At 45.4% G+C, this 18,208-nt stretch overlaps 2 protein-coding genes across 2 annotated transcripts in view; one reads left to right on the top strand and one right to left on the bottom strand.

Moving 5' to 3' along the window:
- LOC138286941 (zinc finger protein 84-like) overlaps positions 1-18,208 on the bottom strand; it is a 100,610-nt gene that overhangs the window by 49,865 nt on the left and 32,537 nt on the right. The gene's annotated exons all lie outside the window — the stretch shown is intronic.
- On the top strand, positions 13,491-17,123 carry LOC138287295 (zinc finger protein 271-like). The gene has a single exon (XM_069227651.1). It carries the CDS (start codon positions 14,364-14,366, stop codon positions 16,071-16,073), a length of 1,710 nt encoding a protein of 569 aa, XP_069083752.1. The 5' UTR covers positions 13,491-14,363; the 3' UTR covers positions 16,074-17,123.

Genomic DNA, 18,208 nt, shown 5'->3' with positions numbered 1-18,208 from the left:
CTGGTGCCACTAGGAGAGTGGTAGTGCCTCAGGAGTTTAGGTAGTTCATTCTGACCTTAGCCCATGATATTCCACTTGCTGGTCATTTGGGACAAACCAAGACTTGGGAGAGGTTAGTCAACCATTTCTATTGGCCCATCATGTCCCAGAAAGTTAAGGAGTTTTGTGCCTCCTGTGTCACCTGTCAAGCCAGTGGTAAGACAGGTGGCCACCCAAAGGCCACCCTCATTCCACTTCCAGTGGTGGGGATCCCCTTTGAAAGAGTGGGTGGGAGTGGACATTGAACCTCCCACAGCCTCAGGGAATCAGTATATCCTAGTAGTAGTGGATCATGCTACTAGGTACCCTGAAGCAATTCCCCTTAAGTCCACTACTGCCACTGCAGTAGCCAACTTCATGTCAGCATACCTTAAACACATGTGGAATGAGTTTGGGGTGACTTACAAGTTCACCACAATAAACCATCCACAAACCAACGGTCTTGTTGAAAGGTTTAACAAGACATTGAAGGGCATGAACATGGGGCTCCCTGAAAAGCTCAAAAGGAGATGGGATGTCCTCTTGCCATGTCTGCTTTTCGCCTACAGAGAGGTGCCTCAGAAGGGAGTAGGGTTTTCCCTCTTTGAACTTCTGTTGGGCCATCCTGTAAGGGGACCACTAACTCTTGTAAAAGAAGGCTGAGTTTTCGAGTTGTAAGTCTGGTACCTGGAGAGAGGGTCACATGATGGTTGTTACTGTCTTTGGGACACAGGTTTGGGGGAGACTGGTTGCATGGGATGTAAATGCAACAGGACAGGGAGGATTTGATGTGGACAGGGTGACGCTGACAGTTGTCATCTGACAAGGTTGCTCAGATGGGCCAGAGCCATCCACATCGTACACACATCCAGGAGTGTTCTCCTCACTGAGGGCTTCATCCAGGGAGGAAGTGGCTGCCTCAGGAGTGCTTTCCATGGTCCTAGCGGCAGGTAGACCTGTTGAAGTGAAACAGACAGTTACAGGTCATAATGTGACATGTAGCACCAATTTTGACGGATAGATATGCTTTGGGCCAGATACAGGTCAACTTTGCTTCATCCCCTTTTGTGACAGTGACACCTGCAATTAATTATGGAGACCTGACTTTTGGGGTACAGACAATTCCTTTTTAAGTTACCTTGCTACTGGATGTCAGATTATCTTGGCACTTGGATGTCAGTTCATTGATTTATACCTTGGCAGCAATTTAGCATTGTATGTTTCAAGGTACCCCCCAGTTTGCAAAACATCATTGTTGAGTTGACAGACAGCTGCAAAATGTCTTGTGCACACTGACCTGCCCATCAAATTTGGTGTAACCAACCGACCTGGCCATATGTGACAGGTTACACTAAGTACCATACACTGCAAATATGTGAGATCCCCCTAGGTGAATACAGTTCTGTAGGTGATGGGAGGTAGAAGGGACAGAGTAGCTGAGGACACAGTTGTAGATCTGTGTGAGGGGTTTGTCAATGACACCTGCCCTTGGCCTGCCTGTCAGTGGCTGTCCTATGCCAACAGACGGTACAGTCGTTATACCCCTTGCAGAGTACACTTCTTTAGGTGATGGGAGGTAGAAGGGACAGAGTAGCAGAGGACACAGCTGTAGCTGTGTGTTAGTGGTATTGTACTAAGAGATGTCCATAGCATTGCTGTCATTCCCACAGACTACGGTTGTGCACCATTCAGGTGAGTATACTCCATTGTTTAGTTTACGTGCCAGGCTATTTTCATTATGGGACACTGTTCTAGTTTTCCTATTGGTAGAACAGTGCCTGCTGGGAGCTGTAGTACTGTCAGTCCCTGTACTACCCACACTATACACAGATACTGTGCTCCCAAGTGAGTTAACTTCACATGTGAGATGCCAGACTGGGTTATTCTGACAGGGAGACACAGGGATGGTGAGTGGATTGACTGTTAAGGTAGCAAAAGGTGATCAGTGAACATGCAGGACAATACATTTTGTTGGAATTATTGGTGTGGTGACTTACCTGACTCGACTGCCCCGGGTATTCCTGTCAAGCCCTCAGAATGCAGGATGGCCAAGACCTTCTCCTCCCATGATGTGAACTGTGGGGGAGGAGTCATGTGGACTTCCAGCTGGTGCCTGGCAGACATGGAATGTGCCTTCCCCCTGAGGTCGTTCCACCTCTTCCTGATGTCGTCCCTTGTGTGCGGGAATCTGCCTATAGTAATTGCCCTGTGGACTATTCTTAGACACATTTTCATTTTCCTCGCTATTGTAGTCTGCTGGACTTGGGCTCCCAAAATGTGTAGTTCTACTCTGATAATTTCATCAACCACGACTCTTAACTCGTCGTCTGTGAAATGGGGATTTTTTGTGGCAATATGGTGGTGGCAGATAACACAAAAATAGAATGATATGGTGTGGGTGCTGTGTGGTGAGCGGCTGATGGTTGGTAGATGATGTTTAGAGGTGCTAATTTGTGTGAGGGTGTTGTATGGGTGTGGGATAAGTGCTGTGTGAAAGTTGGAGGGTGCCTATTCTATGGTACTGTCTCGGATTTTGGGTTCTGACTTCTATTTGTGGCGTTGTAGATGCAAAGGATTGTGGGGTGTGAAGGGGTGTGTTTTATAGTGTCGTTCTGTAGGTAGGTCGGGTGTGTGAATGTGTGTCAGCTGTGTGGATTTTTAATCCATCCAATGTGGTGTTGTGTATTACAGTGGTGACCGTCGACCGCCACGGTTCATGCCGCCATTGGCAGACCACCATGGAAGAACTGCCATTGTGATTTGTGAGTGATAATAGGTTCAGTGGTTGGTTGACTGGCTGACAGTGCTGATGGTTGGACCACCTGTTTCCCGCCCTCCAGAGTCCTGGCGTTGTCGGTATTTTGGCTGTCTTTTGGAAGACCGGGTTGTGTAACTCTTAATACGGTGATCTGTTTGACTACCGACCTGGTGGTCTTTTGGCACCAAACTGGTAATGACGTCCATTGTCAGAATTCTGTGCTTGGTTTGGGGCACTCTGTGAGAATTGACCGCTTCCCACTGGTTTGTTATGCAAGCTATCCAGAAGGCAATTGTGTTGATTTTTACAGACACTTTGCCTTTAGTAGCATTTATAATCTGATAGTCTGTATGGCAACCCGGACCACAGTGGGCGGATTTCTAACCCTCTATGCCCTTGGATGCAGGGACTTATTTCACTGCATTAACACAAATTAGAAATCTGGTCAGACTGCGACCCGTACACAACTCACTAATCAATACAGGTGTTTTTTTCTGGTCATGATTAGTTCCTTTTGATGAGTTCAGGGACACCATAGAACTCCAAACCATCTTTCATAAATGAATAACACACTCAAAATAGCCCTCCGAAACATGTATTGAAACTGCAAAATGTTTATTTATAAAACCCAAGTCTAGTGCATAAAATATGAACAGTAAACACACACAATACAAAATAAATACAGTAAAGCATGACATGGCCGGTAAAAATAATATGAGAGTTTGTAACGTGGATAGCCAGTTCCTATCATCCTAACACTCTATTACTACTTCTAAGCGCAATGCTAATATTGAGCAGAAGGACAAAGTGGCAAACCTATAAATTGAGTTTCTTAAGATGGGTCACACAGCATACCTTTTCTCAGTAAGCAGTAGCTGTTTAGCTATTCTCTATCACAGCCCTTGCCCAGGTGTGATAAACAGTGCCTGGCTGGAGGGCGCTTCTCTGTGCTACTCTGGGAGCCCCAGAGAAATCCCAACTGGTGCTGGTTTGGTGCAGCAAACCGCCTTAACCTTTGGTGTGATCATTCCATCACAAAGCCGCTCCAAATAACAGTCAGATACCTGAGTTTTTATAGTATTTGATTGCCAGTTTTATTTCATGTTTAAAAGTTGGGCGACACTAAAGTCCCAAACAGATAAAATAAGCATGGTGTAAAATGCATTATCTCAGTTCACTAGTAGACATTTTAGCATTCACTGTTAGCGTCCATGTTAACATGGCAGCAACCTACACCATTGGTCAGTATGGCTCCTCCTGTGTGTCCTTTAGATAAAAATCTGAGTTCCTGTGAAGCCACATCATTTTAAAATTTGTAATGTGTTCTTGAATGGAAGCAATTATGGTAGGCAAGGGATTAATTTCATTATTGAGTTCTAGAGACTTTAAGGTGTTCTCAATAATTTGCAGTTGTGTGTGTATTGCCTGCGTGCGTGCTGATACGGATGCACCTGACTGTGACCTTGAATGCCTCCCACAGTGTGTCCTCCCCTTACGCAGGATCAGCATTCTTATCAAAGTAGTTAATAGCGGAGTGTAGTCCACGCTGAATATCCTGTAATACAGGGTCTAGGAGAGCCGTCTTCTGGAATCTCCACATGAATTGCGTGGGAGTAAGGGTGGGGATTGAGATTACTAGTTTCAGGGGACCATGATCAAATAGCATCTTGGGCAGATCTGTAACTTCTGTTGCCCAGGCACGTCTTTCGAGTTACTAAACAAAAATCTAGTTGATTCCATAATCCATGTACATATGAGGTGAACTTGCACTTCTGTCGGGAGGGGTTTTGGAGTCTTATATGTCCACAATCTCATATCCCTCCATTCCATCCTGTATAACCTTAGTGGAGTGCTTTCCAGGCCAGTCTGTCGTGGCCGACCGGTCAAGCAGCGAGTCTGAGTATGTGTTCAGATCCAAAGCCCAGATGATAACTGTCGGAAATGTGTGTATGTGGCATCAAAGTATCAGATAAAAACCCGGATTATCTATAATAGGCCCATACATATTTACCAGAGTGATAGGGGTGCCAGAGAGGCTACCCTCATTATCCCATATCTGCCGTGTTCATCCACTATGGAGTGTGTAACTGTGAAGGTGCCCTTCATAATCAAAATCATGAATCCTCTGAAGTAGATTGAGTGGGACGAGGCTAGCCTATATACCACCCAGTGGGCACCAGTAGCATGCTCTGTGTGTCATGTTAAGTGCATCTCTTGTAAGAACGCAACCTGCATATTGTGCCTGTCTAGGTATGAGTATGTGAGTTTTCCAAGGGTTATAAAGCCCTCGTATGTTCCAAGTCAGGAGAACTGTGTGTCCAGGGGACGGCGCCATAGTAACATTAAAGCAATAGTGACTGTACTGCAGATTATAGGGGGTAGTATACAGTGCACAGAAGCAGTGTAGCACTGAGCAACACTTTGATGGCAATAGAAGAAGTAAGAAATCAGCTCCCTCCTTCACCCACTTCAGCATCCCAATCATGCTAAAGAAGTGCCTACAACCTGAAAAGAAAGAAAGCATATACAAAGACGTAAAATTATACATTGTATCAGTCAGCATTTTACCATACATTGAGATCTTACGGGTGCTCCCTCTAGGGGACCGCTAGAGTCCCAACACTCCCCCAGCTGTCAGGAGATGGCCTGGAGGAACAGTACCTTCATCTAGCCAATTAGAGTCCCACTCAGCATGAGCAGAGAGGGGCCAGAGGTGACCAAGCCATCCATGCAAAGTCAGTTGCCGTCCTCATCTATATCGTCTGTGGGCTGGTCTTGATGTTCAAGGTGTGGTCTTAACAAATTCCACTGCTGCCCTGCGGTTCGCAAATATTTTTTGAGTACCACGTTAATCTATACGTACATGTGCCAGGTAGAACATGGCTTTCTCGACAGCTAAAAATTCCTTGCATGCTGCTTCCGCCACCACTGTGAAATCTGGGAAGAAGGCTATTTATTTGCCCGGGTATTAAATATCTTTCTTCTTGTGCGTCTGCTGGAACCCTGCATCACGGTTAAGGTAATTTAATAGTTTTGCTATTATCAGGCGATGTGGCCCCAGTGGGTAGTTGCATCATGAGGGACCGGAGGGCTCTCTCCACTACCAGCAGCTTCGACAAATTTTCAGGGCCAGTGTGTGGTTGGCAGTGTCTCCTTCCTTCTAAAAAAACAAAGGTCCTATTGCCAACCCCAGACTGGGCGAAGCCAAGTGCAGTGTGGTATTGGCTGACTTTGGTAGGGTTGACCACAGGACCTGGTTGCAGTATGGGCATGGCTGCCTTTACAGGGGTTGGCTGCAGGCCAGGCCTTGTCGAACTCCCCACTGCGCACGGTGTAGCTTGAGGTTAGCTGCATGTGGGGCATTCGCTACAGGGCTTGGCATTTCAGCGAACCTCCCGACGCACATTGAAAAAACTAAAGGTGAAAGTAAAGTTACAGTTATGTGTAATAAAAATTCAGTTTTCATAAAAAAAAAAAAAACTTAGAAATTCACTGAATTGCCAAAAGTAACGTTATAGTTAGGTGAATTTGTGAGGGACCACATTAACATTTTGAAATAAATAAAAAAACACAGAAATTCACTAGTTATTGGTATGTGAGGTCATAAGCAGTGCATGGTGAGGGCACAAGTTATAGTTACTTTGGGCTGCTCATAAAATCTGAGTGTAAAGTTATTCAGAAGTGTAGACTTGCATATCTCCAGGACCTGGAACAGGGGTTTAGCTACTCTGCCACAAGAACAACACCCCCGGACACAACCTCGAATGCATCCTGATCAACACGCGATCCGTCCACAGACACGCCATCGAACTGTGGAACCTCATCGACTCAACAGACCCGGACATCGCCTTCCTCACTGAGACCTGGATGAACCCCTCCTCGGCACCCGACATCGCCATAGCCATCCCTGACGGATACAAAATCATCAGGAAAGACCGCACCAACCGCACCGGAGGTGGCATCGCCATCGTCCACAAGAGCTCCATCCGCATCACAACCAACGCCGACCACACACTCTCCGACGCTGAACACCTCCACTTCCAAATCCACAGCGACCCCAAAACCACCCTCAGAGGAACCCTCATCTACAGACCCCCCGGACCACGCACCAAATTCAGCGAAGACATCGCAGACTTCGTCAGCCCACACGCCCTCCCCTCCGCCGACTACATCCTCCTAGGAGACCTCAACTTCCACCTAGAGAACTACAACGACAACAACACCACCACCCAACTGGACATCCTCTCCAACCTCGGACTCAAACAACTGGTCAACACCCCCACCCACTACGCCGGACACACGCTCGACCCCATCTTCTCCTCCAGCAAACACATCTCCTTCAGCCACACCACCAAACTCTCCTGGACGGACCACAGCTGCGTCCACTTCAGCTACAGGAAAACCACAAACCACCACCACGCTCAACAACCACCGAGAAGACAATGGAACCGAATCACCGCCGACCAACTCACATCAGCTCTCTCCCAGAACCCGCCCACCAGCACCTCAGACCCCAACGAAGCAGCCAACAACCTCACGAGCTGGATCTCCGACTGCGCTAACATCCTGGCTCCCCAGAAGACCCGAGCGAACGGAGCCAACCACAAAAGAAGCTCCTGGTTTAACTCCACCCTCAAGGACTCCAAAAAACAATGCCGCACCTTCGAGAAAACCTGGCGCCTCGACCAGACCGACAAGAACATGTCAGCCCTCAAAAACGCCACCCGGAAACACCACCAACTCCTCCGCGCCGCAAGAAAATCATCCTTCAAAGACAGACTTGACAACAACTCCCACAACAGCAAATAACTTTTCGGCATCGTCAGAGAACTCTCCAACCCCGACGCCGAAAACAACGCCATCACCCCCTCACAAGACCTCTGCGACTCCCTCGCAGCCTTCTTCCACCACAAAATCACCGACATCTACAACAGCTTCACCACAACAAACGCGAACTCACCACCAGAACCCACCCCCCACAGCACCACCATCCACGCCTGGAACCCGATCACCACCGAGGAAACCACCCGCACGATGAACTCCATCCACTCAGGATCACCCGCCGACCCATGCCCCCACCACATCTTCAACAAAGCCGACAACATCATCGCCCCCCATCTCCGAGACGTCATCAACACATCCTTCACCACCGCCACCTTCCCCGAGAGCTGGAAACACGCCGAACTCAACGCCCTCCTCAAGGAGCCGACAGCAGACCCCACAGACCTCAAGAACTTCCAACCCATCTCTCTCCTCCCGTTCCCAGCAAAGGTTATCGAGAAAACCGTCGACACTCAACTGACAACCTTCCTCGAAACCAACGAATCACTCGACCCCTCGCAGTTCGGTTTCAGGGCCAACCACAGCACCGAGACCGCCCTCATCGCAGCCACGGACGACATCAGTTCCTTGACCGACAAGGGAGAGACCGTGGCCCTCATACTCCTTGGCCTCTCCGCAGTCTTCGACACGGTATGCCACCGCACCCTGATACAGCGCCTCAACAACGCCGGCATCCGAGGCAAGGCCTTGGACTGGATCATCTCGTTCCTCGCCGGAAGAACTCAGAGAGTCCGCCTCCCCCCCTTCAGATCAACAGCTACTGAGGTCATCTGCGGCGTCCCACAAGGATCCTCCCTCAGCACCACCCTCTTCAATATCTACATGACGCCCCTGGCAAACATCGCACGCAAACACGGACTCAACCTCATCTCCTACGCAGACGACACTCAACTCATCCTCTCCCTCAACAACGACCCTTCCTCTGCTAGAACCAGACTACACGAAGGAATGAAGGAAGTAGCGGACTGGATGACGGACAGCCGGCTTAAACTCAACACTGACAAGACAGAAGTCCTCATCCTAGGCTCTTCTCCCATGGGACGACTCCTGGTGGCCCCCCGCCCTAGGCAGCACTCCCCAACCCACGACCACGCCCGCAACCTGGGCTTCATCCTGGACTCCTCCCTCTCCATGACCAGACAAGTCAACGCGGTCACATCGGCATGCTTCAACACCCTTCGCATGCTCCGCAAGATCTTCCGCTGGATCCCCACCGACACAAGGAAGACCGTCACCCACGCCCTCGTCACCAGCCGTCTGGACTACGGCAACACCCTCTACGCCGGCACCACGATCAAACTACAGAAGAAACTCCAACGAATCCAGAACGCCGCCGCACGCCTCATCCTGGACGTCCCGAGCCACCACCACATCTCCGGACACCTGAAAAAGCTTCACTGGCTCCCAGTCAGCAAGAGGATCACGTTCAGACTCCTCACCCACGCACACAAAGCCCTTCACAACCAAGGACCCAAACTCATCAACCACCGCGTCTCCTTCTACGTACCCACCCGCACCCTGCGATCGACCGGACAAGCCCTGGCAGCCGACCCCCGCATCCGCAAAGCCACCGCCAGAGGCAAATCTTTTTCTTACCTCGCAGCGAAGACCTGGAACTCTCTCCCCAGCCATCTCCGCTCAACACAGGACCACCTCTCCTTCAGAAGGCAGCTCAAGACCTGGCTGTTCGAGCAATAACCCCCTCCCCCCCATAGGTGCACTGCTGATGTGCCCAGTGTCATTTTAAAGGCAGGCCTGCCTTGCTGGCTGCTTTTAAACTAAAGTTATATGCAAATTCGACTTTGGAATGAAAACTAGTTCCAAAGTCTTAAACAACCTTATTTTTACATATAAGTCACCCCTAAGGTGTGCCCTATGTGGCCCTAGGGCTGGGTGCCATGTATCTATAAGCAGAGACCTTATAAAAATGGTTTTATAAGCCCTGGTGAGTTAAAACAGACACATTTGTTTTTCCCTCATTGTAGTGAATGGCCTCCATAGGCTAAAATGTGGAGACTTTATTTTAATTTTAAAAATCCCCTTAAGTAACAGATACTACAAGTGTGGTATCAAATTAATTGTTATAATAAATCCCACAGCTTCCAGTTGTGGGATTTAATATAACTTGTTCAGATAATGAGTTTTAAACTTTACCTGAAAAGTTGCCAACTTCAGCCCTGCAGTGTTTTTGCTGCTTTGCTCTGATTGGCTGCCTTGATGAGGTGTGAAGTGGCTTGGTTCCACACAGAGATGTGCCTCGGGCAGGAGATCTCCCCCTCAGCAGATGGGGAATCAGGAAGGGGGAGGGCTGTCAAACTGGTCTTCAAAGGCAGAGAAGGCCATTTGGAGCAACCTAGCAACACCCTCACATCCTGAAAACCCAGACAATTAGGTGCCCCCTTGATTAGAATAGGAGAGGGCAGGAGAGGGTTGTGTTTAGGACTTTTAGCCACACCAGTGGGTGGGCTCAGCCAGATGTAACCTCCAGAAATCACTTTCATCCATGATGGATTTTTGAAGAATGTTGCCCATTGGAATCGATTTTTGCCACACTTCCAAAGAAGTGACCATCACAGAGGGAAGGACCCTGCCCCTGATTGGAGAACCAGGACCCCCCTGTTTTTCACCCAGGAGCAAGGATAAAACTGGCAGACCTGCACCCACATCTCAGTTCCCTACCAGGAAGAACTACACAAGAAGAAGAACTGCCCTGAAAAATTGCTAACCAGAGTCCCTTGCACCAACTCCTCAAGAAACCAACCAGCTGACTACTGTCCAGTGGCCAAAAAGGAGCTTGTGCCAGGTGCATTCTGGGAGTTGTAGTCCACACCCCCAGGGAGCATCTCGGAGCTTCTGGAACCTTGGGGTGAACTGTGGACCTCAAAAGAACCTTAAAAGAACATCTGGAAGAAGATACAGAAGTTTGGAGAACTTTTTGAAAAAAGTTCCATAGAGGGACTGACCCGCCGTGGCAACTCTAGCAGGCTTGCCTCAACCATGACCCGGCCTGACTTGCAGGTTTGTCCCGGTGAAGAAAATCCCCAAAAAAGAGACTAAGTCCGAATGTAGGAAATTGACCGAGACCTCCCAGCCAGCATATCCGAGGAGGGCTCCAGGAACGTCGGATCAAGATTCAGGTTTGCCCCGGTCGAAGGATTTTCACCTCCAAAACAAAAAAGACTAAGTCCGAAGGTAAAAATCTCCACTGAGGGCTCCCGCGACGCATATCCGAGGAAAAGTTCCAGGAGGTCAGATTGGACTGGCAGGTTCGTCCCGCTGAAGAAAATCTCCAGAAAAACGACTAAGTCCTAAGGTAAACTTTTGACCGAGGCCCTCCGCGGGCTGTAGCCAAGCCGGGCTCCATCGCGGTCGGCCTTAAACTTTAACTTTGCCCCGGTTGAGGTGCGACCAGATGACCAGTTTGGCGCTTTTTGTTTCTATGCGCTAGAAAGCAATAATTCTTAAAAAATTCATATCTGCGGTTCCCCCTTTTTTATTAGTTTTTGTGTCATTTTAAAGCTAAAAATATTTACTATTTTTATAAATTGATTTTGTATTTTTAAACTGTTTCCTGTGTTTTATTTAATTTCTGTTTTGTGATATTTGAATGCTTTAAACTTTGTCTCCTAAGTTAAGCCTTGTCGCTTGTTGCCAAGCTACCAAGGGTTGGGCTAGGTTTAATTTACTGAGACCTAACTGGACCTAAGTGGAGGTTAGTGGCCTATTGCTAAGTGTAGGTACTTACCTGCCCTTACCAATTACCCATTTTCCAACAACCGAAAACAGGGAGATACAGTGATTCCTGTAATTTGAATATCATAGTCGACCAAACTTGCAGATCATCTTCAAAGCGGTCGTATTTGCGAACGTGGTGCATTTGTACCTTCTCAGCACTCGCCCATTGAATGAAGGCATTGTAGGTAGTGGGCACTGGTCGAAGCCATGCCATAGCTATGCGTCTTTTCGCTAGAGCAAATCCAATAAGAAAAAACGTCCTACTTAGGTGCTTCTTGGCAGGTGATGGGATAAGGCCCAACAGTATCGGCTGACTGTCTAGTTCTATCTTCCAACTTGAGGCCCTATTAAAAGTATGTACCGTGGTGTTCCAGTATAAGGATCGGGAGGAGCAGGACCATAACACATTTAGGAAATCGACTTTCGGTCCTCCACACCGGCGGCAACCGGCTGACCGATTGGGATAAATAACATGGAGTGTTTGACGGATAAGATATGTCTGATGGATGGTATTATATTGTAGAAATGTGAAGCGTGTATTGGAGCTAACTCTAGGTACTCCCTTGTGTATCTTTTCCTAGGCTGTGGTTTGTAGTGGCTCTCCAATTATTGTCTCCCATTTGGTCTGTATGGGAAGCATTGTCACTGGGAGGTTTGTGCACAGTGCCCGATATAAGTGGGAGATCAGCCTGCGTCCCCTGCCATGTTTAGCATGACTGGCGATGCACTTGAGGTATTCGGCTCACCAGGGAAGGAGGGCCGCACCTCTCGTGCCATGTTTGAGATTTTCAAATACTGAAGTTACTGTCCTTCCCCTAAGGAGAACAAGGCCGTAACCTCCTCTCTGGGGATGAGGCTCTGTTCAGTGTGGACCTCCCCGTAGTCTCTCATCCTCCATCATCCATCTCTGGTCAGCATTGTTAATAGTGTTGTAGCATTTTTTGTTCTACATTTAAATATACAAACTTAGGACCTAATTTATATTTCAGTGGAGATGTTACTCTGTCACAACAGTGATGGCTATCCTGCCCACCAAAGTATGCATCCCATTATATCCTGTGAGGTTTATACTTCAGCGGTCGGGATATATGTCACCGTTGTGATGGAGTAACTTGCCTGCCAAAATGTAAATCAGGCCCTTATTATATATTATTATTTAATATAAACATATTTGTATTAATTTATTATGAAGTTCAATAAACATCTTTTTAACTTTTCCTTTACTTTACTGTAGGGAGATATCCACTTTGACTGTGAAATCTCCCTTTGGTAAAGTATTGGGGAAAAGTAAAAAACGTAATTTAAATTTAAAAAAATATATATATATTTTTATGTAAAAGAGTTCAGACAGGCATGCTACACGTGCTGAGACTTGCAGAAATCCTGTGCCTCTGGCTTCAGAGTACTTGCCCTGTGAGATACTGTCAGCGAATGCCTAAATCTGCCCTTAGTTGTACAACCATCAACACAGAATCAGAATGTGATTCAACCTGACAAAACTGACAAAACAGCATTGAGACCTGACTGGTGTAAACAAAGAAAATGCACTTAAACCGGACATAGCAAAATGTTTCAAACACAGTAGTACTATGTCAGTGTGTAAATGTTATTCAGAATGTAGATTGATAGTCTGGACATTATTACTAATGCACAATTTTGATTAACACACAAAAATGTACTCAAGTGTGAATGAAGTTACCTTTGTTATATAGTTCATGAAGATTTACAGTTGGTACATACCTCCTGAAGAGTTACCCTTGTTATTCACTTCCCGAAACTTACGTATCAGTGGCACATCCTGCCCCATCCTTTTTTTACAATCTATTCTTGTTTATATGAAATCCTGACCATGTGCATCTACCTAAAGCTGTACCTGTAGCATGTGCGTGCCCCGTGATGCCTTTTCTTTACTAAATTACACTGTGAATGCTGGTAAATCATCTCCTTTTCTGAAGTAAATGAGATGTGACATATTCAAAAGAACATTTAGTTAATATATGCGTATGATCAAATATTCCATGCTAAGTTTCAAAGATGGTTAGGAACAAATGTCTTTTATAGCCAGTTAAGTATTGTGTTTTCACATTCCATTGTGTTGACATTTTGTAATTTTAAATCTGTTTACATCTAGCAGAAAACAGATCTTGAATGAACAAAATGAATATGAAAAATGAAAAGAATACTGAAATCTGCAAAACACAGACAGAACAAATTGAGCTCCAGTACTGAGGAAAACTGAAAGATCCTGGAGGGAGCAATCAAGGGCAATTCAGTGAATGTGAGAGTCTGAGCTGTGCATCTGCACTGGCAAACCACCTGCTGTATAAAGAGGTGTCCATACCAGCTTTAATCACAAGGATCAGTGTTATGCGGCCAGAGCAGGAGTCTGTTCTCTAAAAGAACAGACCTCCATTCAGTGCTCTAGGTGTCTTGTAAACCCTTTCACATCAAACCACAGCAACCAGAGAAAAGCACAACGGAGTGGAGCCGGACACTGAAGGATAAAGGAAAGAGGGGATCTACTGTCTAAGGCACAGAGTGCTGTCCTAATGTGCACCAACCAGGAGGAGGACACATCTTTACCCTCAAGCATGCAAAACCTTTATCCAAGCTTAAGACACAATCACCCAAAAAACAAATCTTACACATATTAAGAGGTTGACAAGTATTTAGTGGCCATTGCACTTCATTTTTAAGTTGGAAATCATTTGTTCAAAATACCATGTCCAAGAAGTGAATGTGAAAATAATACAAGTGCTTTGGGAACTAGGTCGCTCTTGAGGAAGAACAGTCATGGGATGTAGGCAGACATATACCTGACGAAGTGACACTGACCAAGAAAGAAACATAATTCACATGCAGTGACAGCTCAAGTTTGTCATCACTACTAAAGCACCACCAGCAAAAGCACACAGGAGAGGAGAAAAAACATTTCAGTTGTACTGAATGTGTGAAGAGCTTTAGTCAATCAGCACTCCTAAAAGATCATCAATGAACTAAGACAGAGAAAATGTCATTCAGGTGCAGTGAATGTGTGATGAGCTTTCATCACTTATCAAAACTACAAAGTCATAAGCGAACCCACACGGGGGAAAAAACTTTCAAATGCACTGAATGTGTGAAGAACTTTAGTTTCTTATCAAACCTACAAAGACACCAGCAAACACACAGAGGTGAAAAACCATACCATTGCAATTATTGTGGAAGTATTTTCAGTAATTCTTCAGCATTAATAATTCATCAGCGAACACACACAGGGGAAAAGCCATTCATATGCACTGAATGTATCAAGAGCTTTAGACGGTTATCAGATTTCCGAAGGCATCAGCGAACACACACAGGGGAAACGTTATTCCAGTGCAATGAGTGTATGAAGAACTTTAGTCAGTTATCACACCTACAAAGACATCAGCGAACACACACAGGGGAAAAACCATTCAAATGCACTGAATGTGTGAAGAGATTTAGTAAATTATCAAACCGACAAAGGCACCAGCAAACACACAGAGGTGAAAAACCGTACCATTGTAATTATTGTGGAAGTAGTTTTGGTGATTCTTCAGCATTAATAATTCATCAGCGAACACACACAGGGGAAAAGCCTTTCCAGTGCAATGAGTGTATGAAGAGCTTTAGTCAATTAGCAAACCTATCTAGACACCAGCGAACACACACAGGGGGAAAACCATACCATTGTAATTGTTGTGGAAGTAGTTTTAGGGTTTCCTCTGAATTAATAAATCATCAGCGAACACACACAGGAGAAACACCTTACAAATGCACTGAATGTATGAAGAGCTTTAGTCGATTACCAGATCTCCGAAGGCATCAGCGAAGACACACAGGAGAAAAAACATATAATTGTGGGGAATGTGTAAAGAGCTTTTGTGAATCATCAGCGCTCCTAAGACATCAGCAAATACACACAGGGGAAAAACCCTACAGTTGCAGTGAATGTGTGAAGAGCTTCAGGCAGGTATCACAGCTACAAAGACATTACCGAACACATACATGGGAGACACCATACCATTGCAGTGAATGTGGAAGTAGTTTTATTGACTCTTCAGCATTAAGAAGTCATCAGCGAACACACTCGGGGGTAAAACCTTTCAAGTGCAGTGAATGTGATAAATGCTTTAGAAAGTTATCATATCTCCAAAGACACCAGCGAACACACACAGGGGAAAAACCGTACCATTGTAATTATTGTGGAAGTAGTTTTAGCGTTTCCTCAGCATTAATAAATCATAAGCGAACACACACAGGGGAAAAACCGTTCACATGCACTGAATGTATGAAGAGCTTTAGTCGATTGCCAGATCTCCGAAGGCATCAGCGAACACACACAGGAGAAAAACCATATCACTGTCGGCAATGTATGAAGAGCTTTTGTGATTCATCAGTGCTCCTAAGGCATCAGCGAATACACACAGGGGAAAAACCATACAGTTGCAGTGAATGTGTGAAGAGCTTCAGTCGGTTATCAGAGCTACAAAGACATTACCGAAAACACACAGGCGAGACACCATACCATTGCACTGAATGTGGAAGTCGTTTTATTGACTCTTCAGCATTAAGAAGTCATCAGCGAACACACCCGGGGGTAAAACCTTTCAAGTGCAGTGAATGTGATAAATGCTTTAGTAAGTTATCAGAGCTCCAAAGACATCAGCGAATACACACAGGGGGAAAAAACCATACCATTGCAGTGAATGTGTGAAGAGGAAAAGACAATACTATTGCATTGAATGCAGAAGTCATTTTAGTGAATCTTCAGTATAAAGGAATCATCAGGGAACATACACAATGCAAAAATCATTCATATACAGTGAAAGTGTGAAGAGATGTTGTCAAGTATCAAACTTAAAGAGACATCAGCAGACGCACAACATCACTGACTGAAGAAATAAAGAAATAATCAAATGCAGTAAATGTGGCCAAAACCGAAGTACATCAACAATAACACTGACCCTTGTGTAGTCATTCACAGAAGCAAACAAATGAAGTGATTGTGAGATGAACGAATCACAGGTCATGGTACCATTATAATTATGTGTGACTTTCAAATACCAGATAACAAAAAGTAGATTTAGAAGACCCAACTAGCAGGAGAGAAGGAAATATAGATATTTGTAGAAATGTAAAAGTGCCTGTTCCTTGTGATTGCTGATTTCACGAAAAAACATGAAATACAAAGAAATGTATTGGGAGCCTAGCACAGTGTGGACTTAACCCCTTCGCTGGCAGGCCTTTTTTTGGCTATTTGTGGTAGTTCACACGTAGGCCCTCATAACTTTTTGTCCACATAAGATATCCATGTCAAATTTGCTTCCTTTTTTTCCAGCATCCTAGGGATTTTAAAGGTACCCAGAGTTTGTGGGTTCCCCTGGATGAGACCAAGAAGTTAGCCAAAATACAGCTAAAATGTGTTTTTTGGGGGGGAAAATTAGAAAAAGGAGCTGGAGAAGAAAACTTGTTTTTTCCCTGTAAATGGCATCAACAAAGGGTTTTCGTTGCTAAAACCACCATCTTCTCAGCTTTCAGGAACAGGTAGACTTGAATCAGAAAACCAAATTTGTCAACACAATTCTGGCATTTTACTGGGACATACCCCATTTTTACTATTATTTGTGCTTTTAGCCTCCTTCCAGTCAGTGTGAAACCAGTGGTGGATCCTCTACAGCTACACACTTCTGAAAAGTAGACAAAATTCTGAATTCAGCAAGGGGTCATTTGTGTAGTTCCTTCAAGGTTTTCCAACAGAAAGTAACAGCAGAAATAAAAAAAATATAGAAATTGTTTCGAACAAAAACAGCCATTTCTGTCCACGTTTTCTTCTATGACTGTTTCCTGTTATGGCAGATTTTTGAAAGCAATATACTGTTACGTCTCCTGGACTCTTCTGGTTGTGGGGATATATAGGTCTTGTAGGTTCATAAAGAACCCTAGGTTCCCAGAGCCAATACATGAGTTGCAGCTTGCAGTGGGTTTCATTGTATATCGCATTCACAGCAATTCATTTGGTGAAATATAAACAGTGGAAAATAGGTATCAAGGAGACCTTTGTAGTTCCAAAATGGGCACAAGATAAGGTGTTGAGAAGCAGTGGTTATTTACACATCTGTGTATTTCTCAAATAGACTTCTTTTTTACACACTGCCTTACATTTGGAAGGACAAAATGCAGAGAAAGACAAGGGGCAATAACACTTGTTCTTCTATTCTGTGTTCCACCAAGTCTCCTGATAAAAATGGTACCTCACTTGTGTGGGTGGAACTAGTGCCCGCAATAGGAAACGCCCCAAAACAAAACATGGACACACCACACTTTTACATTGAAATCTGAGGTGTTTTTTGGAAAGTGCCTAACTGTGCATTTTTGCCTCTAGCTCAGACGGCACCTGGGAAAACCTAGCAAACCAGCACATTTTTTAAAACTAGACACCTAGGGGAGTCCAAGATGGGGTGACTTGTGGGGCTCTGACCAGGTTCTGTTACCCAGAATTCTTTGCAAACCTCACAATTTGTCTAAAAAAAACACTTTCCCCTCAAATTTCAGTGCTGCAAAGTTCTGGAATCTGAGAGGAGCCACACCCTTTCTTCTACCCAGCATTCCCACACATCTCCAGATAAAAAAGGTATAACTGTGGTGTCCATGGTGCACATAATGGATCATATTTTGAGACATTCCCTTTAGCAATATTTATCTGTAACACAATATGGTTAATTATGCTTGCATGCAAAGCTTGCTTACATCCTATCCTATATCGAACTATGGAAACGTTGCCTAAGTTGCTAACCATGCGTCTTTCAGCTACATAAAACATGATGGCTGGTGGTTTGGAATATCAAGCTC

The sequence above is a fragment of the Pleurodeles waltl genome, chromosome 4_1, assembly GCF_031143425.1.
Source record: "Pleurodeles waltl isolate 20211129_DDA chromosome 4_1, aPleWal1.hap1.20221129, whole genome shotgun sequence".
Lineage (NCBI taxonomy): Eukaryota > Metazoa > Chordata > Amphibia > Caudata > Salamandridae > Pleurodeles > Pleurodeles waltl.
The sequence above is the reverse complement of the archived record's forward strand: the minus strand, read 5'-3'. Positions and strand labels throughout refer to the sequence as shown.